This window comes from Triticum aestivum, chromosome 6A, assembly GCF_018294505.1.
Source record: "Triticum aestivum cultivar Chinese Spring chromosome 6A, IWGSC CS RefSeq v2.1, whole genome shotgun sequence".
Taxonomy (NCBI): Eukaryota; Viridiplantae; Streptophyta; class Magnoliopsida; order Poales; family Poaceae; genus Triticum; species Triticum aestivum.
Genome location: NC_057809.1, coordinates 15,636,613 through 15,663,635, shown reverse-complemented (window position 1 = coordinate 15,663,635; position 27,023 = coordinate 15,636,613). Strand labels below are relative to the sequence as shown.

Here is a 27,023-nt window from a genome sequence, read left to right as displayed (position 1 = left end):
ACTCCCAGTGATGACCATAGTTTGAGGAGTTCATGTATTCACTATGTGCTAATGCTTTGTTCCGGTTCTCTATTAAAAGGAGGCCTTAATATCCCTTAGTTTCCATTATGACCCCGCTGCCACGGGAGGGTAGGACAAAGATGTCATGCAAGTTCTTTTCCGTAAGCACGTATGACTATATTCGGAATACATACCTACATTACATTGATGAATTGGAGCTAGTTCTTTGTCACCCTATGTTATGACTGTTACATGATAAACCGCATCCGGCATAATTATCCATCACCGATCCAATGCCTATGAGCTTTTCCATATACTGGTTCTCGCTTATTTACTTTCCCGTTGCTACTGTTACAATCACTACAAAATACCAAAAATATTACTTTTGCTTCTGTTACTTTTGTTACCGTTACCACTACTATCATATTACTTTGCTACTAAACACTTTGCTGCAGATACTAAGTTATCCAGGTGTGGTTGAATTGACAACTCAGATGCTAATACTTGAGAATATTCTTTGGCTTCCCTTGTGTCGAATCAATAAATTTGGGTTGAATACTCTACCCTTCAAAACTGTTGTGATCCCCTATACTTGTGGGTTATCATGTCCGTAATAAAGTGCTATAAATGATCATTAAGTATATGAGTAAACGCCCGACCGTTGCTGCGCGGAGTAGCTTTAGGTCTTCTACACGTATAGTGGTTTAATGGCCGAGTGACCTAAATAAGGAGGGGTCTCCGAGTGAATGGTAGGTCGAGTGGATTGCACTCGACACATTTGTTGGGCCCCCTTTATTTACTCTTGAACTTCTTTGCTTCTAGAACAAGGACCTTAGGTAGGACGTATAGGTCAGGCCTATTACTCAACCCCAGGTCTATGTCCTCATCAGCCAATTCCATTTAACTTAGCAAATATAGGAAAATATATGACGTCTACATGAAGTCATGACCCTAGAAAGGATGTTCTATCTTCTAACCACAAGAAGTGACCAACCAGCTGAGACAAGTAAAGTAAAAGATGATAGATCAAAACACAGCTCAAAATTCCCACGACATAATGCAAAAACACCAACATCACCATCTATGTCACAGAGAAAAGGAGTATTGCTTAGCAGTACCATTAAACGGCGCATAGCTCCCACACATGTTGGGCATCACCGAGCATGCATACCCTCATCTTGGGGCACAGGATGTGCCGCTGGCTCACCTGAATATATGAGCATATAGATTAAATAAAATAAACCTATTTGATACGAAATTTCATGTGCTTAATTACTAGATGGATGTCAAAGTTAGAGATCAATGTCGATCGTTATCCAAGAAACACCATACCACACTCACTATAGGAAAAAAATTATAAGCCGAGTGCCCAAAACACTAGGCTTATGCCGTTTTACACTCGGTTTATATATAAGCCGAGTGTTTTTCACGGCTTACAATACACGGCTTACTAAGGACCGGCTTATCAAGGGTAAGCCGAGAGCCATGGGGAAAACACTCGGTTTATATATAAGCCGAGTACACCTACGTAAGCCGAGGGCCAATAAACACACGGTTTATATACAACGGCAGCCGGACACTAACGGCTGCGCCACGTGTCCATCTCTATAAGCCGAGTGCCAGCGAGCACAGGGTTTACATATAAACCGAGGGCCGAGGAGAGCCGCACAGTTTATATGTAAACCGAGGGCTAAGGCAAGCGCACGGTATAAATGTAAACCGAGGGCCTCCGACCCGGCTTATATTTAGCGGGGTCGTCGGATAATGGCTTATAAGCCGGGTGCCAGGCCCTGGGACACACGGCTTACAGCCCATTGGGGACATATACATGCCCGATAAACCGGGTGCTTGCCGCTGGGACACACGGCTTATAGCGCTAGTAGCATTTTATTTGTGTACGTATGCCACTATATGCTGCAATGGCTTCTGGGAGCACCAACAATATATATACAGCAAAGTTCACAGCAACAATGTACTACAAGTTGACAACCATAACAAACCAACCATGAGTAGTCCACAGATGCATACATATTCAAAGAAGGTTCACAAAAACATGTGTACATATGCAACAAGAGTTCACAAACAAAAGGGCCATGAGTTCAAAGTCCATAAGCGTACATATTCAACAAGGGTTCACCTACAGATGCAACAAGAGTCCACAAATGGAATCATGAGTTCCAAGTTCACACCTGGCATGAGTTCAACCTAAAAGATGCAATCAGCTTCCACCACAGCATGTATGCCCACCATCGATGACATCCACGATGCAAACCTATAAGTTCCAAATTGAAGCCAAGTAAGAATTTCCAAAGTAAAATTGCAGATCAGTAAGGCACAAGATTTAACAAGCATCAACATATAAATTTCAAACTGAAGCTAAGAAGTATGAATAATATAAGGATCAACATTTGTGGGCTCTACTATCAACAATGCACAAGTTACAAGTTGAGAGGCACAACCAACGACAAGACACAAGCATCAATAGTGCACAAGCATAGACAACTACCTCGAGTGATCATTGTGGTGTGGAGGTTGAAGCACCATGAGCCGCAGTGGGTGTCACTGGGCTTGCTTGGGCAGGTTAGATCCACCTACCACAAAGTTATTGGAGCCTTCTCCCGACCGAGGACACTTCAAGCATGAGACGGTAAGATGGTAAGATGCATGATCTTTAAGCATGATGGTAAGATGCATGATTGAAAAGTTGAAGACTTACAAAGCTAAAAGTAGGAAGCGGCGGAATAGGAGGAAGATCCGGCAAAGTAGAACAATGCATATTAGCATTGAACCGAGCAAACGTCTCCTGCAGGGCTGCATGCTGTTTAACCATGAATTCCTGCTGCTGAAACAGGGCTTGCTGCATTTTCATGGCTTGCTCCTGTTGAAGTAGGGCATTGGCCTGAGCCTCCAGCCGCAACCTGCTTTCTTCCTCTAGGCGAGCCTACAATATGCCATCACAACAAGTTTACCATCGTCGCAATGCAAAGAAGAAACCCGAAGGGAGATCAATGAAGCAAAACATACATGGAATTGATGCATCATGTGCAGCCCAGGCTCTGGGCGACGCTCAATAGCAGGACCTGAGCTCAACGTGGTAGCACGGAGGTCGGCAAGTTTTGGAATGTCCTTCTTACGGATGGAACCGTCACCAACATATAATCGTCCACGCTTCTTGCCTTGTCCTGACTTGAGGGAAACCGTAACATCAATGTCCTGTGAGGCTGGATCAGAGTCGGGCCCGTTGCACTCCTTGAACTTCCCACTATATGCATCAATCCTCAATCCAGCCCCTGGGTTGACCCACCCCCCTTCCGGTTTCTTTGACTTGCGGGAGAGACATAATCCCGTGAAGGTATTGAGCGGCTCTTCACCCTCACCTCTCTCCCTATTCTGCAATAGAAGCAATAATATCCATAAGGGCACAAGTGGAGAAGTTCATAAGCCAAATATATTATTACCTTCTTCTGCACGTAAGCATGGAGGTTGAGGTTGCCTTGAAGGTGTACCGGACCACCCATCAAGGCACGTCGCTCCGAAGCTGCTCTGTATGTGGCCCTCCACTCTGGGTTTATCCACCTGGATATGATTTGCTGGTAGCAAGGAATCTTGTTGTTGCACCACGGGGGAACCGCCTGAAGTATGTCAAATACATCCAACTTAGGAATGAAACTAAGTTGTTTTAATCAAGGCAATCACAAGTAATTAAATGGAAACTACCTTCATGTACATGGAACGGGTGAGATGCACTCTCCGGGCTAGCGGCTTTTTAAGAAGCATCTTGCGTTCATGCGCGAAATACTTGACCACGGCATTGACGCGAGCCTCGTAAGCATGTCTTGGACAATCTTCTTGGCAATCTCCTCCACGACCTCATTAGCTTCATCCTCCATACCCTCAACGCAAGTAAAGAAGTCCTACCAAAGTGCATAAATTCGCATAAGACAATTATCAATGCAATGATTTGGAATATTGGCAAAGAAATAACTAAGAAAATTGACAAAGAATTTTACCCAAAAATCGTTGACCACCCGCTCAGCAGCACTGCGGTACTCCCTGTCCCAATTGTCTTTCGTATCAGGAGCGCGTTTCCAGTGCTCCCAAGACCAAGCTGGCACCTCCTCACCGTCTCCTATGGGAAGTAGGCCGGGGTAATAATGCCTACAAAGACATCCAATGATGGTGCTTGGCTGTCGTGGCGGGATTGTGCATTCTGGAATAACCACCAAGGCCCTGCACAATGGAAAGGCAAGTAAGTTAGTATCTGCAAAAAACTTGAATGTAAAGACATAGTTAAGAGTCCACAGAAGCACTTACCTCACACCAACAGGTTTAACAATGATCCCCTTATGTGGATATGGTCGCGAAGGGAGCGCGGACACCCCACGCAACCAGATTTTGGTCTCCTGAGGAACTGGCCATTCCATGTCCTTTGCTGATTCCTCCACCTCATACTCTCCCTCCTCCAACTCCTCCTCCTGCACATGTTAGTCAATCCAAAAAGTTCACTTAATATCCTGGAAGACAGAGATCCTCACCTCACGTCGGTGCTACGTGCTATGTGGGCTGAGGATAATTGGCCATGAGCAATTTAGTTGGAGGTGTCCCTGGGAGTCTTCTTCCTCCAAACTGACGAAGTTGACAAGAACATCGAGTACCTGTTATATATATGTACTCATTAAAAGCTTTTACTCTGGATACAAGTTTTTCTTGCTGCCCTGAGTGAAAGCTTTTATTAACTAAAAAGTACTCTGTTATTGTATCTATCACGGCTGCAAATTGGCAGAATTTAATTTACTTCTGAATTTTTACAAATTTCTGAAACTCACAAAAAATTGATTATGCGAGACAGTGAATCAAAATACTACTTTGACAGTGTCAAACTACGCATATTTGTATTAGAACATATACAACAGTGACCATATCTGTTGGTCGGGTAGCTACTTGACCATGGTAATGCTATAAAGCCTTGTACACTTTTTATTTTCGGTTCGTACAACATTGTACAGTTTCTATTTCTTCAGTCGTATCAGGCCTCACTTGGTAGCTTTGCTCAGATACGTTTGAGACCCAGCACAACACGAACACAGATGAGGGATAGGAGTTGAGGGGCGCTACCTTGGGCCTCGATGCATGGTGGCGACCATTGACGAAGCAGAAGAGTTGAAGAGGACGGCGGTGCAGGTGGCCGGCAGCGTCGGAGTCTAAGTGGAACGGGGCGGCGACGCCTGAGGAGAAGGTGCTTGGGGCGCCAGTGTCGGTGAGCTCGGGCCGGGCGGAGACGTTCCCGGCGTTCTTCTCCTCCTCGCCGAGCACCTTGCCGCCGGAGGAGGCCTGACGACCTCAACCCTAGCGAACGGGGGACGGGGGCCGGCGGCGGCGGCCGGGCATGCTCGGGGGAGGAAAAGCGCGATGTGTGGGGTGGGCGCGGGGGAGATCTGGAGGAGAGGAACGGCGCCGGGGCGGCGCGGCGGCCGGTGGGTGGGTAGGCGGAGACGGCGGGGCGGGCAATTTCGGCGGCGCGGGGAATTGGGGGTGGGGGGGGGGGGGGGGGGGGCATAGTGAGCTTGTGGATTTGGGGGGATTTCAGCCGGCGCGGGGAGAGGATTTCAGCTTCGCGCGTGATTTTTGCTAAGTCGCGCGCCTTCGTGAAAATGTAAGCCGTGTGTCAAGTAGTGTTACACGGTTTACGTTCTTATTTTTTTGCGAGAAAACTTCCAATCTATTCATCTTCAATCATAGTAGTACAACGAATGCTAGAAATAATAAAAATTACATCCAGATTCGTAAACCACCTAGCGACGACTACAAGCACTGAAGCAAGCCGAAGGCGCGCCACTGTCATCGCCCCTCCCTCGCCGGAGCCGGGCAAACCTTGTTGTAGTAGACAGTCGGGAAGTCGTCGTGCTAAGGCCCCATAGAACCAACGCACCAGAACAGCAACCGCCGCTGACGAAGAGTGTAGATCAGAAGGATCTAACCTGAAGACACGGGAACATATACGAACGACGAATAGATCCGAACAAATCCACCAAAGACAGATCCGCCGGAGATTCTTATTTCATTCCAACTATTTTCTTTGTTTTACTTTACTTTTTTTTCTTTCATATTTTTTTGGTATTTTCTTTTCTTAACCGGTTGGACCGGTCGGCTTTTCTAAAAGCTGGTCAAACCGGTCGATCTCTGTTTTGTCCGCAGACAAACCCTATCGGGCGCCACCACTCCCCTTCACTACCACACTTATCTGGCCGCGCCGCAGCGACGCCGCCCCTCCCTCGTCGCGATCTACACTTCTATCATGTGTTCTTTCGTCCCTCCCTCACACGGTTTTCAGATATGAGCCAATCCGTAGGGCCTGCGCGATCTACGCCTTTGACCGGAATCGAGAAGGGTTTCACTGGGGTGAACTCCTCTTGGTTTGTGTTACAGTAGGCCATGGTGACATGCCAGAATAATTTTGAGCACACAACTTCACAAGATTCCCTCCCGGCGGTGCAAGTGCGGCATCGGCACTGTAGGTGCATAACCTTCCCGCTGGACTATCGTGTTTGTGTGGAAAGTGTCACACCAAAGCTGTGTATTGCATATTTAAACATCACACCATCCTTTAATACATATATTTGAACCACATGGAGATGGGTGTGCTCTTCCAACCCTCACTCACACGGTTTTCGGAGACGAGCCGATACGCAAGGCCTATGCGGTCTACACCTTTGACCGGACTCGAGAGGGGTTTGACCGGGGTGAACTCCTCATGGTTTGTGTTATGGTAGACCATGGTGACATGCTGGAACAAGTATGAGCACATGCCTTCACAAGATTCCCTCCCGCCGGCGCTAAGTGCGACACCGAGACTTTAGGTGCATATCCTTCCCACAAGATTGTCGTGTTTGTGTGGAAAATGCTGCACCAAAGTTTAGTACTGGATGTTTAAGAATCACACCACCCTTTCATGCATATATTTGGACCACATGAAGGTGGGTGTGCTCTTTCGACCTTCCCTCGCATGGTTTTCAGAGATGAGTCAATCCGTAAGGCCCGCGCGATCTACGACTTTGATCGGACTCGAGAGGGGTTTGAACGGGGTTAACTCTACTTGGTTTGTGCTACGGTAGGTCATGTTGACATGCTAGACCAAGTTTGTTGCACATACCTTCTCAAGATTCCCCACCGACGATACTAACTGCAACACCTCTATTGGTGCAGAACCTTTCTGCGACAACACTAGTAGAAAAAGGGTCAAACGTGAAGCACATTAGTGCTGGTTTGAATTTGAGTCGGCACTAATGGTACCATTAGTGCCGGTTCGAACGACTATGCATTAATGTCGGTTCGTGTTGAACCTTTAGTACTGGTTTGTGCCATGAACCTGTACTAAAGGGGTGATGGCAGGCTGGCGTCAGGCTGGGGCCCCACGATCACCTTTAGTACCGGTTCGTGGCATAAACCGGTACTAAAGGGTTAACCTTTAGTACCGGTTTGTGCCACCTTTAGTACCGGTTTGTGCCACGAACCGGTACTAAAGGGGTCTGCCCTATAGTACCGGTTTGTGACACAAACCGACACTATAGGGCAATTTTCAAACTCTACCCCTCCTGTGTCGCCATTTCAGTTCTGAAAAATCAAAAGAAAATGATAAAAACTTCAAAAAATAAAATCCTTCGAGAGGTAGTTATATTACTACATCTACTAGTTAGGAAAATTTGAAAACTTAAATTTGGACATGTTTTGCAAAAAGTGTAGGAAAATGTAAAACGGCTATAACTTTTGCATACGATGTCGGAAAAAAATGTATAATATATCAAAAAATTCAGCATGAAAATCCGCATCCGATGGAGACCGCCTAAGTCCAAAAGGAAAAAAAAGATATGGTCAAATTTAAGTTTTTTTTTAATTTTTTTGTTAAATCTGGTCAAACTACTTATTCAAGAAGTATTAATGTTACTACATAATTATTCAAGAATATTTGTGTTACTAAATAATTATTTCAATTTTTTAAATTTTGGTCAAATCTGGTCAAACTATGGTCAAACTGTGGTCAAACTATGGTCAAACTTATTCAAGAAAGATTAGTGTTATTAAATAGTTATTGTTTTTTAGAATAATAGTTTCAAACTCAAACAGTGAAATGTGTGACTTCATGCTAAAGCTAAACTCCTGAGGGTTAATAGGATTGGCATCTTACTATTGTTAGGAAAACAACAAGTGCAGACTTGGAAACGAAGGAGAATAGAACCCGAAAGTTAAGCGTGCTCGGGCTGGAGTAGTGAGAGGGATGGGTGACCGGTCGGGAAGTTAGATGATTTGGAATGAGTGATCCACACTTGAGCAATTAAGAGAGGTGATTAGAGACTAAATCACCAAATAATTCAGAGAAATTAAAAATAAAAAAAATCAAATTTTTTTCCAAATTTTTTTAAAAAGAATTCAAAAAAAAAACCTTTAGTACCGGTTGGTAACACCAACCGGTACTAAAGGTTCCCCATACCAGGGCGCGAGCTCACACCACGTGGTGGCACTTTAGCGCCGCTTCGTGCCGAACCGGGGGGGCCTTTAGGGCCCACTAATTAGTGCCGGTTATGGAACCGGCACTAAAGGCCCTTACGAACCGGTTTTAAAGCTCCGTTTTCTACTAGTGTAATGTTGTGTTTGTGAGGCAAGTATCGCATCAAAGTGTTGTATTGGGTATTTAGACATCACACCGCCCCTTTATAAATATAATTGGGCCACATGTTGGTGGATGTGCTCTTCTGACCCTTCCTCACATGGTTTTCGATATGAGTCGATTCATAAGGCCCGCATGGTCTACGCCTTTGACCGGGGTCAAGAGGGATTTGACCGGGGTGAAATCCTCTTGGTTTGTGTTACGGTAGACCATGGTGACATGCTAGAATAATTTTGAGCGCACGACTTCACAAGATTCCCTCCCGGCGGTGCCAAGTGCGGCATCAACACTGTAGGTGGATAACCTTCTCGTGGGGCTGTCGTGTTTTGTGTGGCAAGTGTTGCAAGAAAGTTGTGTATTGGATATTTAAACATCAAACCACCCTTTAATACATATATTTGGACCACATGCAGGTGGGTGTGTTGTTCCAACCCTCCCTCGCACGGTTTCCGGAGATGAACCAATATGCAAGGCTTGCACGATCTACGCCTTTGACTGGACTCGAGAGGGGTTTGACTGGGGTGAACTCCTCGTGGTTTGTGTTATGATAGACCATGCTAACACTGTAGGTGCATATCCTTCCTACAAGATTGTTGTGTTTGTGTGGCAAATGCCACACCAATGTTGAGTGTTGGATGTTTAAGCATCACACCACCATTTCATGCGTATATTTGGACCACCTACTGGTGGGTGTGCTCTTACTACCTTCCCTCGCATGGTTTTCAGAGATGAGTCAATCCGCAAGGCCCACGCGATCTACGCCTTTGACCGGACTCGAGAGGGGTTTGACTGGGGTGAACTCTACTTGGTTTGCGTTACGGTAGGTCATCGTGACATGCCACACCACGTTTGTGCACATACCTTCTCAAGATTCCTCACCGGTAGTGCTAAGTGCGGCACCTCTATAGGTGCAGAACCTTTATGCGGTATTTGTCGTGTTTATGAGGCAAGTTTCACATCAAGTGTTGTATTGGGTATGTATACATCACACCACACTTTCATGCATATATTTGGGACGCATGCTGGTGGGTGTGCTCTTTTGACTCTCCCTCGCACGGTTTTCAGAGATGAACCGATCTGCAAGGCCTGCCCGATCTCCTTTGACTGGGCTCGAGAGGGGTTTGACCGGGGTTAACTCCTCGTGATTTGTGTTACAGTAGACCATGATGACATGCCGGAATAATATTCAAGGATAAATGGAGAGAGATGAGAAAATTGAGGGCATGGAAAATAAGGTCATGAAAACTGTCGGGACATAATGATTGCGGAAGAGAAGAAAGAAATAATATTTAAATGGTAAATATATATATGCAACCAAAATCATTTTAAAACTTATGTTCTTGCAAATTTTTTGCAAAGGATAAGCCGAGTGTATTCAGAAAGCACTCGGCTTATATTACATGTAAGCCGTGTGTCTGACGAAAGCACTCGGCTTATAAGGCGTATAAGCCGAGAGCCATGATGGGGCGCACGGTTTATAGGCTGCTCCGTGACGACGCCGTCAACGACCTTCATTGTAGACACGTGGCAAATATGTTTGTCGTGTGTGCGTTATAAGCCGAGTGCTTTTTTGTATAAATACCGTGTGCATTATGGAAGCCGAGGGCTTTTCGGGGCACTCGGCTTACAAGACATTATAAATCGAGTGCTTTTTGTTTGCCGGGTGTTATTTATCCCACACTCGTTATCCAAGAAACACCATACCATACTGGACTGTTGAATGCATTCTGAATTACGACTACATAAGGGCATTGTTTGATTGGCCAGATGTGATGAACGCTATCAAGTCTCATCAATAAAAATCATTATGAAATCCTAACACAGCTGGCCCTTAATCACATATCAAGATGACAATTCTTGTTGGAGGGAAAACCATATTTCACATTGTGGATAGCAATGCCATTTTACAGAAAAGGTAAGACTATTCAAAAGAGGGAATGCTGTCAGACAACAACTAGTTGTTCACCTTCTCCTTCTGCTTCCCCTTGCTCCACTTCTGCAACGCACCCACAGCACAAAAATAAACTCCATGAGGCTGTGACAGAGGAACATGCGAAAGAAATAGAAGGAGGGTGAGGGGTTCAACCTTCTTCTTCTTGCCTCCACCGAACTTGGCGTGCTTGGAGGACGGCGGCGCAGCCTGCAAGAACAAACGAGAAAGAAAGGGGGTGGCATGAGTACTGGACCACACTGTTGCTGCTACTATACAAGCTACAACACAAATAGTAAAGCAAGGAGCCAATTTGGGAACCAGTAAAGAATTTAAACAGATGTATAATCATACATTAGTGCAAGCATATATACATGTCGCTAGCCATACTAAATTCTCACACAATCAGCAACACCATGCATGAGCGTTCTCATAACTCTACAAAACATTCCAATATAACCAGTTCAAGTAAAGGAATGACATTTCTAATACGCCCAATCCATTTGAATTGGCAAGCTCACAGCTCAAAAGTCAACGACGCAATACAAAAACACTAACATCACCATCTATGTTATAGAAAAAAAGGAGAATTGCCTAGCAGTACCAGTAAATGACGCATACCACCCACACATATGGGCATCACCGAGCATGCAGACTCTCCAATGATGCCATCCATGTCGAACATGCCCAAGCCATTGGTGTAGCTCTTTCAAATATATAGACTCCCATGGTGCACCAGCAATGGAGGAAAGCTACAGCTATGAGGAAGTCCGTCAATTGCTCTCAGCACTACAGGAAAGCAACAGCTACCAGAAGCCTATTCTTGCTCTCTGCACTACAGGAAAATGTTATAGCTACAAGAAGCCAATTATTTTTCTCAGCGGTACAACAAAGCTCAATCCAAACGATTATGATCCAGGTTTAATCTGAAATATCAAACTCCCCATCAGGAAACACACACGCAACATGCAGGGCCAACATGAGGAGAGGTCGATATACCCCCTCCCCGGCCGATAACATTTTTTAGAAAAGTTTTATATATCTAGCTAGGAAGAAAGTAAGAAGGAATGAACTAAGAAGAGGAAGAAGAAGAGAAGAAGAAGGAATAGAGGAGAAGAAGAAAAAATAGACTCTATTTTTTCTTCTTCTCCTCTTTTTTTCTTCTTCTCCTCTTTTTTTACCTTCTACTTCCTCTTCTTAATTTTTATCGGGAACTCCGTTCCAAAATAACTTCGACATGATGGGCGGTCGATATATATACCCCCTCTCGACCTGATAACTTATACCACGGGAGCACCTCCCCGGCCCTCTCGCTCGACCAAAACTCTTGAGGACACCCAAACCATAGAAAAAACAATGTCATTCTCCTACCCCCTCCCGCCGCGCCCCTACCCGACAAACTCTCTCGAGGCCACCCAAATTTACCAAGTTAAAAGAGCGTTGTCGTCGAGGCCGCCCCATACCCTTGAAGCGTTGTCGAGCCACCCCAAACCCTTGAAGCGTTGCCGATCGAGGCCACCCCAAACCCTAGAGAAGCTGCGTCGAGGCCACTAATTAATATGATTCCTTATTGCCACTAATATATCCATCTGTCATGTTTGAATAATAATTGCCATGTTGTAAAAATTTGCAGAAACTATGGACCCCCGAGACGAAGCAACAAAAGTGATGTTGGGGAACATAATCGCAAAAGGAAGTGATGTTGTCTTGTCGTTTCTCAACGGCACCGATGGTCTGGAAGGAGAGGGTGAAGAAGCAGACTATGGTGATCGAACAATGGAGGAGGAAGGACATGATCATGATGGCTCCGGTGACCCCATGCCGGTGCAAGAAGGACACCGTGATGACGGCTCCGGTGACCGAACGGAGTCCGGCCAGGTATATATATTAATTAAGCATGTGCTGACTATAGCTAGCTAATTGATGCATTAATTGTTTTTGGTATATGTACACATATATTAATGAACTCTCGTCTTTCTTCTTTTTTCTAGCCCTCCGGATCGAGCACAACTTCGGTAAAGAGACGAGGCTTGAAAAAAAAGTTGCGCTCGGATGAAAGGTTTGAGATCATAGAAATCGTGCGCGATGGCATGCCGATTGAACCCATCCGAACAAACAAAGCATTTGCTGCTCAGTGCGGGGTTCTTGTTAGGGACAAGATCCCGATCAGCATCCACCAATGGTTAAAGCCGGCTAAAGAAGACCCTGAGGTGTCATATGTCTCCGATATGTAGAAAAATGATCTTTGGACCGCGCTGAAGGCAAATTTCACCCTACCGCCAGAGGAGGATCCGGAGAAGCCAGTTAAAGAGCAATTGATCAAGTCTCATGCTCTTAAGAAGATGGCAGAACTATTCAGGAGGTGGAAGAATGAGCTGAAAAGATTTGTCGACAAAGAAGAGACACCAGAATTCATCGGCCGGTATGAGAAGATCAGAGATCACTGGCCCGCATTTGTGGCCCACAAGACATCGGACAAGAGTAAGAAGATGTCAGTGACAAACAAGAAGAATGTTGCAAAGAAGAAGCTTCACCATCGCACGGGGTCAGGTGGCTACCTCAAAGCCCGGCCGTTGTGGGCCAAGGCTGAGAATGACCTGCTTGATAAAGAGGTCGAACCAGAGACATTGAGGTGGCTAGACCGTTGCCGGACTTGGTTCTTCGGGGCTGGCGGAACCTTGGACCATGTATCAGGGAAGTGCGTTTGGACGGACGAGCAAATGAGAATACCAGTCATGAGACTTTGAGAGTATATCGATCCAGCCTAGAAAGGGACGTTCGTTCCAGACAAAGAGAATGACGAGCTCATAATGGCCCTCGGGAATCCTGAGCACCCTGGACGGACACGAGGCACGCCAGGCTCCGTTCCGTGGAAGGCTGGGTTTCCAGACGTAGGCGGTTACAAATGCTATGAGAGAAGGAAGAAAGTGGAGCATACCCAACTGCAGGCGTTGCACGCAAGGGTACTAGCGATAGAGGAACGAGAAGCAAATCGCAGCAAACGACCTATCGAAGCTTCCCCCGAAGCTACCCCGCCATCTCAGTGGAGAAGCAGCATGCCTTCCACCGAGCTGCTTCAGCAGGAGCCTGTCTTCACGGCTCCTGCTAGCTACCCCGTGGATGCTATCACGGAGTCTCAACATTGCCACCTTATGACGAAATGGATGAAATTCAAAGTCAAGACGGCTGTTGGTTCTGTTTTACCTACTGAACCTGGCGCAACCTACCACTGTCGGCCGATTCCAGAAGGATATGCTAGGGTTATGGTGGATCAAATAACGGACGGATTTGAGGACCTCGAGCTTGACCACCCTATGGGTGAAGGGAAGACTCAGCTATGTTCTTCTTTGAAGACTCCATGCCTATGGCGGAAGGAGCTCATTAACCTGCCGAACTAGACGCCTCCACCTCCTCCTCCTCCTGCGGCGAGTCAGGGCACTCAGCCTCCTTCTCCGGCGCATGGCGGCACTCCGCCTCCTTCTCCGCCTGCGCCGGCGCGCCCGAGCAGCCCTCCTCCTTCTCCGCCTCGCCAGCAAGGGCGGAAGAGACCCGCCGCCGCTCCGGCTACTCTAGAGCGTCATAGTCCTTCTCCTCCGCCTCGTAAGCAAGCACGAAAGAAGACAACCGCAGTCGCTCCGTCTGCTCCGGCGTCTAGCAGTACAGCCAGAGGCGGGAGGCAATACAGATTTGGTCCTTCTCTTAAGACTCCGCCGAAGTTACCATACGAGAGGACCGTGGAGGAAAACACGAATATTGTGCGAGCTGAAGTGACGAAATTCTTTGAAGGGGTGAAAGCAAAGAAACATCCACCTCCGGAGGAGAAGATAGATCCGGTGAAAGCGAAGCGCACTCTAGATGCCCTGAAGAAACCACCAAAGTCTCCGCCGAAAGCTAACTATGACCGCATTATTGAAAAGTCATTTCTCGAAGCGAAGCGACCGGGAAGTACTATCAGTGATCAAAGGTTAGCAGAACGACGAGCTGGGAAAAAAATTGCCCAGCTCGGTGAACAAGCGGACCAATCGTGCCCCCCGCTCAGTGTCTAGCGACATCGTCGCTAATGATCCGAGGATGGTGCCCGGTTATAGCAATCTTGGAGATTACCTGCCCGACGATGTACATTATGATTTCTTAGAGGCGGACGAACACAGATACAGTACGGAAAGCCTCTCGTCAAAGATGAAAAATCTCTAACAACGATGATGCGAAGATTCCATGATTGGTACATGAAAACCTGCAGAGAGTCTTGGGGGACGAATATTTTGACGCTGAGAGTTAAAGAGGAACATGACCTCGTTGGAATTGAAATGTTGAATGTTCCATTTGAGGAGTTCTTTTAGTTTTTCAATCAACATGCCCTCGATAAATTAATGATCACTTGCTACTGTCTGTAAGTACTACTTCTGTCATTAAGTCTCTCTATATATAGGTCAGCTCTTTCATTGCATGTATTTATAATTATCCTCACTATATTATGCAAACTGAAGATCGCTGAATTGAAGAAAAGACAATTCACTGATATTGGGTTCATTAACACAAATCTCATAGATGCAAATGAGGTTAAATTTCATGCCAAAAATACCGAGGCCAACTTGCTACGATCGTTGGTAATAAATGAAAACAAAGATATAGTACTCTTTCCTTACAACTTCAAGTGAGTGTTACTGTCTTGTTCATATTCGGTTTTCCTTATTAGTCCAGGTTATAGTAATGTAATTGATGAGTTATGCATGCGTGCGCAGCTTCCACTATATTCTCCTAGAGATTAAGCTTGAGCAGGGAGTAGTAACCGTCTTAGACTTGAGACGAAAAGATCCTAAGGAGTATGCGGACATGACTGAAATGAGAGAGAAGTAAGTTAATCGATCATTATCTCACCATATCAGCAACTTTGTTCATTTCCTAATATCAAGTAATTGATTTCTTTGTCCGGCAGGGTTTGGACAAAATTCACCAAAAAAGCTCCAGGACTGCCGAAGAAGCTGCAATTTAGACACCCGAAAGTAAGTACTACTAGCATGTTCCGCGCATCTCCTAGTGATTCAAGTGCTAGTTTCATCAATACCATTTATGGCATGCTTGCTTGTGAGTTTGATTGACCTCTATTTCTTGTAAAGTGGTTGTGGCAGGAAGCCGGGAATATTTACTGTGGATACTACGTTTGCGAGTCCATCCGCCACACGACCAGTGAGCGGGGCTACTCTGAGAACAATATGAAGTGTGTAAGCAATACTATTCACAATTTTATTTTATTACCATCATTTGTGTTGAGTTTCATTTATTCATATATATATATATGTATTGACCCCCTTCTTCAAATTAGATCTTTCGGATGCGGGATGGACTCCTACCACCAGATCGTATGCGAGCAATTCAAGAGGAATTGGCGGCATTCTTCCTTGACCACGTGATCGCTAAAGACGGAGAATACCATGTGGACCCTGTGTTCATATATAATTAGGAGATTATATTGTAAGAGATAATTATATTGTATATATGTAGCCAGTAGCATCAGATAGATATACGAGAACTTGCTGTTCGACCAATCTCTCGGAGAAAGAGAGGTGGTCGATATCACTTCTCTCTGTATGCATATGTTCATGACGATCTTCTGTTTCCTTCATTTGCTTACTAGCTAGCGTGTCGAGTCCTCTCTATACGTATAATACGTAGAGTACATCGACCAAGCACGGAGATAAGAGAGGACACTTCTTTCTATTAATTAGCTAGATAACACACTATATGAAACACCTAAATTAACCCCCCCAAACCCCCAATCGACCCCCTTTCAAGAAAAACAAAAACCTCGGCTCCTGCCAGCTGCTGATGCGTGGACGCCTATTGGTCCCGGTTTGTGCCACCAACCGGGACCAAAGGGCCTCCTGCCTGGGCTCGCCGCACGGGCCACGTGGAGGCCTATCTGTCCCGGTTCATGTAAGAACCGGGACTAAAGGCCCAGGGCATTAGTAAGGACACTTTAGTCCAGGGTTCAACAACCGGGACAAAAGGCCCTTAAGAACCGGGACAAATGGCCCTTTTTCTACTAGTGTGCACTTTTAGGAGTTGTGGTTGATCTATGCAACCATGAACCTTATATAAGTAATTTGTGTTCCATTATTGATGTGTCCAAATGACCCTGAAATATAAAATTGAATTGTGTAAGTTAACTGATGAAGATACATGCTTCAGTTTCTGAAGATTGGGAAGCAATCTTCGTGACATTTCCATGCGAATCTTTTTAAATACACTTTTCAGTGGCTCATTTTTTTATTATATTCAATTTAAATTCACATTTCAATTACTCATGAAAAAAGATGGTACAGATATATATTGAAGGAGGATCAACATTGATGGTTACACCCTGCTAAGATTTGTGAAAACTGTCCACTTTTTATTTTCTGGGTGTAGCTTCTGCAGGCCTACATGCAATCATTATTTTTGTTAAGCAACAGAATGCTACAATTATGTACAGAGTTACATGCGAGGGGCAATGAGAGTTGGTTTATGTTGGTATTCAACTGGTTGCTTCTTATGGTTTGGTACATCTATATAAAGCTCACATGTATTTCGCTACATTTGTCTAAAACGGGTAGCCGCGTAGATTTTCAGTTCAAAGGTTTGCATTAAGTATATTTTCACTCCATGCAGATGATACATTTCTTATCACCCAATGTACTATTTAGGGGAAACTAATCCTTCAATCTGGCATGCTTTTTGCTCTGCCTTGCTTTAGGTAGTTCATGCTGACTCCTTAATTCTTCAACGATAATGAGCTATTCATGGATCTAGCAACCGACTGTATTTGCTTTGTCCAAATATATGGGATACCTTTTTTTATGGGATCATGAATACTTGAATGCCCTTTGTTGGCCATATACAGTTTCTGATTGTTTTCGTACGTTTGTGCCTCTTCCGAGCTTGTGGAACCCATTTATTTTCCTAAAGATCAGTTGTGCCTGCTAAGTCTTGGGATCATTTTTTTGTTCCTATGTGACCAATACGTAGAAGAATGCATGCTCCCGAGCCATAGAAGTAACCAATAGGTGGACAAAGTTGAGGGCCTGAGGCAGCAATAGTTCTTCGAAGGCACTGGGAATAATTGATTGGTCGAAGGTAGCATTTTCTGTCGAGCTTCAATTGACAGAGAAGAAATTGTTTCTATATGTGCCTTTGGTTTTCTTTCGCTTAGGGAGTTCGTATAGTTCTTTTTTCAGGGCAAGAGATTCTTCATCTAGATAAGAGAGAGCGCTCTAATTAATTAGATCAGAAGTTTCTTTTTCCATCGAGCTTCAGTTGACAGGGAAGAAATTGTTTCTGTCTATGCCTTTGGTTTTCTTTTACTTAGGGAGTTTGTATAGTTTTTTCAGGGGAAGAGATTCTTCAGCTAGATGAGAAAGAGCACTCTGATTAATTAGATCAGAAGTTGTGTGTGATGATGATTGCTCGTGCATACTACAATGGCGCCAACCACCAGGTGAGGTCGTCAGTGAGGCGCCGTTGGTGGACATGAGTAAAGCTTCTTGACCTATACGATTCATGGTTTGGCACATTTGCTTCATCGGAGTGCTTCATGTACTTAGTCCAAGATGATTAAGATCCTTAATTTGCATTGGTCTATTTTTGCCTTATCTCCTGCAATACATTAGTGAAAATCTTAGCGGTGCTGATCTTCTAAACTTGAAGTTAAGACTTGCTTAACCTCATAATAATTTAGTTTTGGAGAGTGCACAAATCATTTTGAGGAAACAGTGAACAAAAAAGTTGGGGCATCCTCGGTAATCAGCTGGGAGAAGTCCAGAAAAATCTGACGGGAGTGGTGAGAGTAGCAGCCATATGTATCAAGTCAGGATAGACGAGCCAATTTTTTTTTTTGAGAAATAGGATGAACGAGCCAAGTAGTCTTTTTCGATCGCTCATGGACCAAAGCTGACCGGACTTTAAAAATAGTGAACGGCTGAGTTGTGAAAATGGGCCCCAAAGTTGATCGGTCCAGTCCGCTTTTGTCCCGGTCTAGCTTGATTGGAACGAGGCCCAGCCTAAATTCGTGTGACTTTCACCCACGAGGCCCACCTGGCGTTAGCCAATGTCCCTCAGCCGTCACCAATCACGGTGTCCTCGCACCCCTAAAAAGAGAATCTCGGTGTCCTCGCCGCCTCTTGTCGTCCTCGTCGTTCCTCCCCAAGCACCGCCATCGCCAGTAAGGTGTCTGCAATGTCGCCCGCCTGACAGCCATGTTCGACCACCACAGCCTCAATCATGACCACCGGCAGGCCATGCGCCCCCACTCACGGTCAGCGGCGCCATTCATTGTCGTCCTGGCGGCTGGTAGCCCCGATGCGAATCACCATGTATTTGAGCACAACGACGTCGCCACTGTCGTTCCCGCGCGAGGAATTGCTATGGAATGTCTCCTAGACGACCCATGTCACTAGTAAAAAACGGGCCTTTAGTCCCGGTTTCAGAGGGCCATTAGGCCCGGTTCTGGAACCAGGACTAAGGGTCGGGACTAAAGGAGCTCCACTTTTAGTCCCGGTTAGGTTATACCAACCGGTACTAAAGTTTTTTTTGAAATTTGGTTTTTCTATTTTTTTAATTTTTTTTTCATTTTCAATGTTTTGAATTATTTGACAATTTAATCTCTAATCAACCCTCATCACTGCTCAAGTATGGGCCACTCATTCCAAATCGTCTAACTTCCACTCTCTCACTACTTCAGCCTGAGCACGCTTAACTTCCGAGTTCAATTCCCCCTCATTTTCAAGTCTGCATTTGTTGTTTTCCTGACAATAGTAAGCTGTCAATCCTATTAACCCTTAGGAGTTGAAATTGAGCATGAAGTCATACGTTTCACCGTTTGAGTTTGAAACTACTATTCTTGAAACCAATAATTATTTAGTAACACTAATATTTCTTGAATAAGTAGTTTGACCACAGTTTGACCAGAGTTTGACCAAAAATAAAAAAAACATAAATTTGAGGATAACTTTTTTCCTTTAAAATTTGAGGATTCTAAAATTTTGCAAAACGGCCACGGCCGTCGAAATCGAAACCGGATTTTTGTGCTGAACATTTTTGATATATTATACGTTTTTTCGACATCATATGCAAAACTTATAGCGGTTTTACTTTTTCATAACACTTTTTTTCAAAACATGTCGAAATTTAAGTTTTTTTATTTTCCTAACTAGTAGATGTAGTAACATAACTACATCTCGAAGGATTTTACTTTTTGAATTTTTTATCATTTTCTTTTGTTTTTTTCAAACCTAAAATGGCACCCGGGGGGGGGGGGGGTTGAGTTTGAATCCCTTTAATCCTGGATGGTGTCCATCCAATCCTACTATCAACTACATCTGGACATCTGGTAGCACCATCACAGCCAGAGTCACAACTAAGGTTAACCAAGCCAGAGTCAAGTTCTATTAAAGCGGCAAAATGAATTACTTTTTAATACAGCAAAACTAATTCTATCAACTGTCATTAAAGGCTAAACAACTATTAATACACAACAGTAGAAATATTAATATTAATTAATTATAAAAATTTATCTATTTTTGTCTGATAGAAGCATACTACAACATGTTAAAATCTACAGAAAGAACTAAGTAAAAATAATTGAAAACAACAATTAAAGGACTAAAACAACTATATAAGCAAAGCAGTACTGTTTTAATTAAAATCCTAATTAAAATTATTCTAAAAATAACCAAATAAATCTTACTATGACAACAATCTGACATGTTACTAGCAGCAAAAAATAAATAAATTAAAAACTATTTTAAACTCAAATTATTCACAATCTTGGGTTTGAAGAAAATTTGAACAAATTCATATTTAAATCATTCAAATTTGAAACTAATGGCACAAACAGAAACTAGAATTTTTTTGAATCTAATGTATAAAGAATCACTCAAAAACGTCAAATATCCTAAAAGATATAAGCAATTTAAAACAGAAACTAAAAACATAAAACAAATGTAAAAACAAAAAACAAATTTCAGAACCCCTTTAATCCCGGTTTGAGACACGAAGCGAGACTAAAGGGCATCACACACTTTAGTCCCGGTTGGTGTCACAAACCGGGACTAAAGGTCTTCCCTTTAGTCCCGATTTGAGACACGAACCGGGACTAAAGGGTGGTTCGTGTCTCAAACCGGGACTAAAGGTCCCATTTGAACCGGGACTAATGCCTTCCCGATGCCCTAGCCGCTCAAACCGGGACTAATGCTCACATTAGTCCCAGTTCATAATGCAACCGGGACTAATGGGTACATTGAGCTTGGACCAAAGCCCTGTTTTCTACTCCCTCCGTCCGGAATTACTTGTCACCAAAATGGATGTATCTAGAACTAAAATACGTCTAGATAAATCCATTTCTATGACAAGTAATTCCGGACGGAGGGAGTATTAGCGTGTCCTCTCTTCCGGGAGCAGAGTCACCTTCAGTTTGTCGCAGTCAGGACCGGGCCCTAGAGAGGGCCCCCTGAACTTTGGGGGCCCGGTTGAAAGAAAGCTTTTCAAAGTTAAAATTATTGAAGAACTATTTGAGATCAATGATGACTCAAGAGACTTTAAATGGTTTGCCAACATTATGCATCAAGAACAAACTATTGGATGAGATTAACATCAACCTAGGGGTGCAGGGCGCCGCCCGATCCGCCCCGCTTCGTAGGCAAAATAGGTTCCGGTTAGTTATAAATACCCCTCTCAGATTTAGTTCAATTTGAACTAATGCTCTATTTATGCGGGACTATGCGGAACGCCCACTTGCGTCCCTACATCGACCCCATCATAAGTGACGAACATCCAAATTTTTAAAAGGTAACATGCATCATTATTTCATATGTATATTGTGTTTTAAGCATTCAAGTGTTTTGTTAACATTTCGTATACACACAATCATTATTGTTACTATATTGTTTATACTAAGGGCCCCGAGCTTTGGTTCCGTCCCAGGCCCCCAAAATCTCAGGACCGGCCCTGGTCACAGGCATCGCATTGCCAGCCTTCTGGACCTCTTGATCATGCTCATGGTGAGCACTCAGACGTTTCTCTTCCCCTTTCACTAGTCCCAGTGCCTCATAGACTCTTGTCGCCGTGCCCCGCCACTTGCCGTCGTGCCCAAAGCTCTGTCCAGCCAGGTCCAACGCCCAGCCAGTCCGGTATAGGAAATACATGCCCGTTCAGCCACCTGCCTGGTCCTGGTCCAGCTCGCTCACAGCCGGTCAAATGGTTGACCAAGCCGAATCGGGAGTGATTCAGACCGCGTCCAGCCTACTCCCGACGGACGAGGGCGGCGTGCGCTAGCTAGCTAGGCTCGGACGTGATTCAAAACAAGGGAGGAGGAGAACGGGGCGTCGCTCCAGTGGCTGGGCAACTAGGTTAGATGCCAGCCTGCTTGTGTTCGAGCCTCGGCTCTAACGCGTGGTGCTCGTGAAGTTTTCTCCTATAGAAAAGCCAACAAGGATTAGCCGTGGGTTGTTCTTCCTTTTTTTAAAAAAAGGAAGGAGAGGGAGAGAGGAGGGTAGCGATGGGAATTTTTTTTTAATTTTCATCTTAAAGAAGCAGAAGAAGAAGAAACGTGTGCCGACCGTCGTGCGAACCAACCTGTAGTTGGATGGTTAGAGGGACAGTGATATCCCTAGCCCATCGGGGTTAAGTTTTGGTGCTCGCATTATTTCTGGATTTATTTCGGAATTTCCGGCGATGCGTTTTTAGTGGGAGTGGGACGAGACGTTCCCGTCGACGATGAGGCACAGATGCTTATAGGGATAGGATATGCGTATGTGCGTTCATAGGGATGAGTGTATTCGTGTATGTATGAGCCGTCGCGTCTGTACTGTGTTTAGAAAAAAAAGAAAAAGAAAGGTGTGCGGATTAAAAAGGCAACATGGCACGACCGCGACAGACGTTTTCTTGATTTTGATTTTGAACGTTAGAAAAAGAAACAAAATAGAGAAAAGAATCGACTCTAGCTAATCCCGTACGTGAGTGTGACGCTGACATCATGCGCCGTGCTCCACGGAAGCAGAGCGCGCGATCATTTACGAGACGAGATCGCGACCGGTCCAAATCCATCTCAAACACGGAGGCACAAACATAACCTTATTTCCAGTCTGGTAGCTACACGGACGGAGTGCCCAACCGAGTCGAACCACGCCCTCCATCTTCTTGTATATATATACAGGTACCCATATCCTTTTTTGGGCCCGGACGAGCAAGAGAGGAGAAGGTGAGCATCCTGAGTTGTCACCAAGCGAAGCGAGACGATTTACACAGGCAGCTTGATGGACCTGGCAACGGCGCAGTTGCTACCGGACGACGTGCTGGCGGATATCCTCGGCCGCCTCGGACCGCACGACCTCGCCGTCTCCCGCTGCATCTGCAAGCCGTGGCGTGCCGTCATCGATGCTCGCCACATTCATCAAAGACACGACAGTGGGAGGAGAAGCCTTTTATCCGAGAAGGGGAGGCCACGGGCACAATTGGCGACATGGAATCTGCTCTATCACCCGGGCACTGCCATGCGGCCTACTGGCGGAGGGCTCTCTACGTGCACCAACATGATTTTGTAATCAGGTACGTAGTTGCTCGTGCACTTTCCATGAAACAATACTCAACATGTAGCTAGCGGGTTATTCATTAGCCTTATGTTAACAAATGGCTTGGTTTCTACAGAATAACCTTATCAAACGATAAGTACCAAGTGATTAAGCTGCCATTAGGCCTTCATGTGGAAACTGATGAACCGGAACATTACCTAGGAAAGTCAGAAAAAGGGGTGTACTGTGCATTACTCTACGGCAACAATCGTCTTGGACTTCGGATTTGGTTCCTCGACGAAACATGCGGCCAGATGGAGTGGCTCCTGAAACGTGACATCAAACTTGGGAATCTACTTGCAAATTTTCCTTGGAAATATGGTGACAGGTCATGGACTATGCAATATGTTAACGATGAAGATGCCAAGAGCGTGGCACCAGCAGGACAATTTGAATCGGACTACTCTAACAAAGATGATAATGGCATCGCCACCGAATATACCGTTTCTTTACTCGGATTTCATCCTTACAGAGAGATCATCTTCTTCCGTACATCCTTCGGAAGAGCAATGGCTTATCACTTCAATAGCTCAGAGATTGTAGACATGGGTTATTTGCAAGGAAAGGGCCCTCATGATTGCGTAGGTGGATCCTTTCCATACACCCCGTGTCAGATGGGGGAGCTGTCAAACAACATGTAATTTAGAAATACTACTAGAATGTCTGTGCGTTGGCACGGGCCTTTTAATTATTTTCCTTCCCAACTGCACATATATCAATACAATGCATATCAAATTCGGCAAGTAAAGAGTTTTTCTGATTGAATATACTACATATCAGATTTCGTATGTATATAAAAGATAATCAACAACAGTCGGAAAATAAATGAAATTCATATCACTTGCAATGTAACTCAATGATGTATACATAAAGAGAAATGATCCAAATAGTTATACGTTACAAACTCAGATCCATTTGATACGCTTAAGATATGCACGTACGAAGTTAGAAATGTTGTCTTTAGCTTTATTTTAACATAATACAATGGAAGTCGGCCATGTCAAACGGCCCATAACGTATAAGCATAATAAGGCTCCCGAGGACTAGTTGTGTACTCCAAGAATGTTGTAATCTCCTTGTACGTAGCCAACTAGAATGTTGTAACCTTAGACCCCCGGTATTCATATAAACTGAGGGGTAGGGCTGGTAGAACACAAACAACAATCTAAGGGTAGATCATCTATACTTTGTACTCCAATCCAACTCAATAAACACAAGCATGATGTAGGGTGTTATCTCTTCGAAAAGCCAGAACCTTGGTAAACCTGGTGTCCTTGTTACCATCTTGTCAAGAAGCCTAGTTCATGATCTCCTACCCCGAGATCTACCGATTTAGCTCCGTCGTTGGTGACCCTTACAGGTCCTGCTAGGCAATCACCGGTATACGATGGTGGTCAAGATCAGCGAACAAATCGGTACCAGCGCAACCTTCGTGTCGGGGCAGGCGGTCTTCTTCTTCGACAACATCACTTTCTTCGTCGACACGACTGGGGAGTCCCGTCGCAACTGGTGTTCACATGCTAGGTGTCACACAAAGCGTGGAATCTGCACAAACCGCTGGCCCTGAGCCCAGCTAGAAAGTCCGCGTGCACTATTCAGTAGTTATGAGCGGCCGCGCATGTGCCGTAAGATGCATGTACTTTTGTCAGCTTATGATGCATGTACTTCTTTGAAAAAAGACAAAATTTTGGTCAAAATAGGGTGAATAGTGACCTATAATAGCAAACAAATTTTGTCTTTTCTGCTGTGAAGTCAACATTTATTTTTTTCGTGAAAATTTATATACTAGTGCAAAAGTAAGTCAAGTTTATTCTAAAACGACTTCGGGAGTATTTTGACTTTTCCTTTAATTATTACAAAAAAATCCCCATGTACGAACCTTCTGGAGTATATACTATTACTACTAGCAACCAAAGTGTATTTCCCCAACATCGATGGGATGTGTTGCATTTTGCCTCCACATATGCATACATACAGACATACTTACGTGGATGGAGTGTATATATATGCAGCCTTCCGTGTCCTTGCATGCATCAGCTCGCGGCTGGGTAAACACAAAAAGTGACTGACCATAATACTTTCTTCGTCTGAAAAAATTTGTCCCTTAAATGGATGTATCTAGCATTAAGTTAGTGTTAAATACATTTACTTGAGGGACAAGTTTTTTCGGACAAAGGGAGTATTATATTCAGTCGATTGAAATCTAGTGGCTCCCTTTGTTATAACATGCATGAACGATAGTTTCCTGCATATTGAGCAAGAAAGACAACTCTTACAGGGGTAAACAGAAACACCATTGACCAGAACGGAGTCCTGGTATTGGATCAAGATAACTGTGCAATGTGTACGTATACATACACATGCACTACCTTCTTATTGACCATGCACACGAGTAGTTGCTACGTGCGTGCACCTAGCAACGGTAGTACGTCTATACTACGCATGCACGCTGCTGCATCCGGCACTTAGTTGCGGACCTCCGCCGCTGCCGCCGCCCCCGCCGTGTCCAGGGTATCCACCGGGTCCAGAATATCCGCCACAACCGCAACCGCCACCGCCGCCGGGGTAGCCACCCTGAACACCGGCCTGGGTCTCTTCCTTGTTGGCCTCTGCATGAGCAGAAACGGTGTACATTTAATTAGTTGCAGCAGCAGCAGCAGCAGGGTTTCTTAACTAGCGTAATGATGATAAATACGATACTGCGTGTATGCCTAGTTTATACAGTGATCGAATCAGTTGAAAACTACTCTACTAGTACGCTCACGAGTTTGTTCAGCTGTGGCCACGAGGAAAGCCGCAGCAAGCAGGACAGCAACCACTATGAGACCCTTGGATGCCATGCGTCGACCTTCAGTTGGGTGTGCAAGATCGATCAACAGCAGTAGCTAGCTAGGTTGTGTGTTGTGTGATGGATGAGATGAAGATGCCCATGAAGATGAATCGAAATTATATATAGCCGGGAGAGGCCAGCTTGGATGAGATGGGGGGAGCTCTCCTCGATGAGTGTCCTGGGCAAGACGACGTAGTACGTGGAGTAGGCAACGTGTCCACGTAGCTGTCCACGTAACCAGGCCGGCCGATGGGGGGAGCGCGTTAGAAGTTGGGAGATGGATGGTGTTAAGGATTAATTAAATCCTAATAATCAATGCTTAGGTCGGTTGTTTAGTTTAGCAACCGCCAGTTACCGACTATGCTGTACATGGGTATAAATAGAGTCAATTACACCATAAGTGTCTAAACTTGGCAAGAAAATCAGTTTGGTGCTGAAACTTGCGGCATACAGATATGTGGTGATAAAACTTGGCTTCGTAGTGCAGATACGGTGAAATTCACGTATGGATACGAGATGGGTGCTGACGAGGCCCGCCAGCGTGGCGCCGGACCCACTGTCAGTGGATGGACCGTGACGGGCGAGGGCGTGTGACCCGGGTTTTCGCGAACCCCCCCCCCCCCCCCCCCCCGGAATTTGTTTATTTCTCACAAAAAAGCCCCTGCAGAGGCGGGAGAGGCGTGGCAGGTAAGTTATATGCATATGGCTGGATTAGTGTACCCAAAACCCTGCCTCGCCTCGAGTTGTCCTCTCGATCGTTCGCAGCCGACGACGGCGTAGATTGGGACGACGTCATTGATCGGCGGCGGCGGCGGCGACGATGGAGCCCCGCCGGCGAGATCCTGGGGAGCCAGCCCCTGTATATGGTGAGCATGCCCTTGATGTTTCTCTCCGCGATGTCTCTCTCCCCTGTTTATTTTAGGGTTTTTGTCAGTTGCTCGAAGCGGTACCTTGTCTTGGTTAGGTCTTGATTTCGTTGGTGGATGGTTGTTAAATGCC

The 27,023-nt window shown here is 45.0% G+C and overlaps 1 protein-coding gene across 1 annotated transcript; it reads left to right on the top strand.

Moving 5' to 3' along the window:
• The first annotated feature begins 23,059 nt into the window (after positions 1-23,059).
• On the top strand, positions 23,060-23,872 carry LOC123130005 (uncharacterized). Its single transcript, XM_044549955.1, has 2 exons — positions 23,060-23,171; positions 23,271-23,872. Exons 1-2 carry the CDS (start codon positions 23,086-23,088, stop codon positions 23,833-23,835), a joined length of 651 nt encoding a protein of 216 aa, XP_044405890.1. The 5' UTR covers positions 23,060-23,085; the 3' UTR covers positions 23,836-23,872.
• The last annotated feature ends 3,151 nt before the right edge of the window (positions 23,873-27,023 follow it).

Excerpts from the sequence above, each read along its gene's own strand:
- LOC123130005 (XM_044549955.1), top strand. The coding sequence starts at position 23,086 with ATGGAATCTGCTCTATCACCCGGGCACTGCCATGCGGCCTACTGGCGG. Across the intron at positions 23,172-23,270 it reads CAACATGATTTTGTAATCAG|AATAACCTTATCAAACGATA; the intron begins GTACGTAGTTGC and ends TGGTTTCTACAG.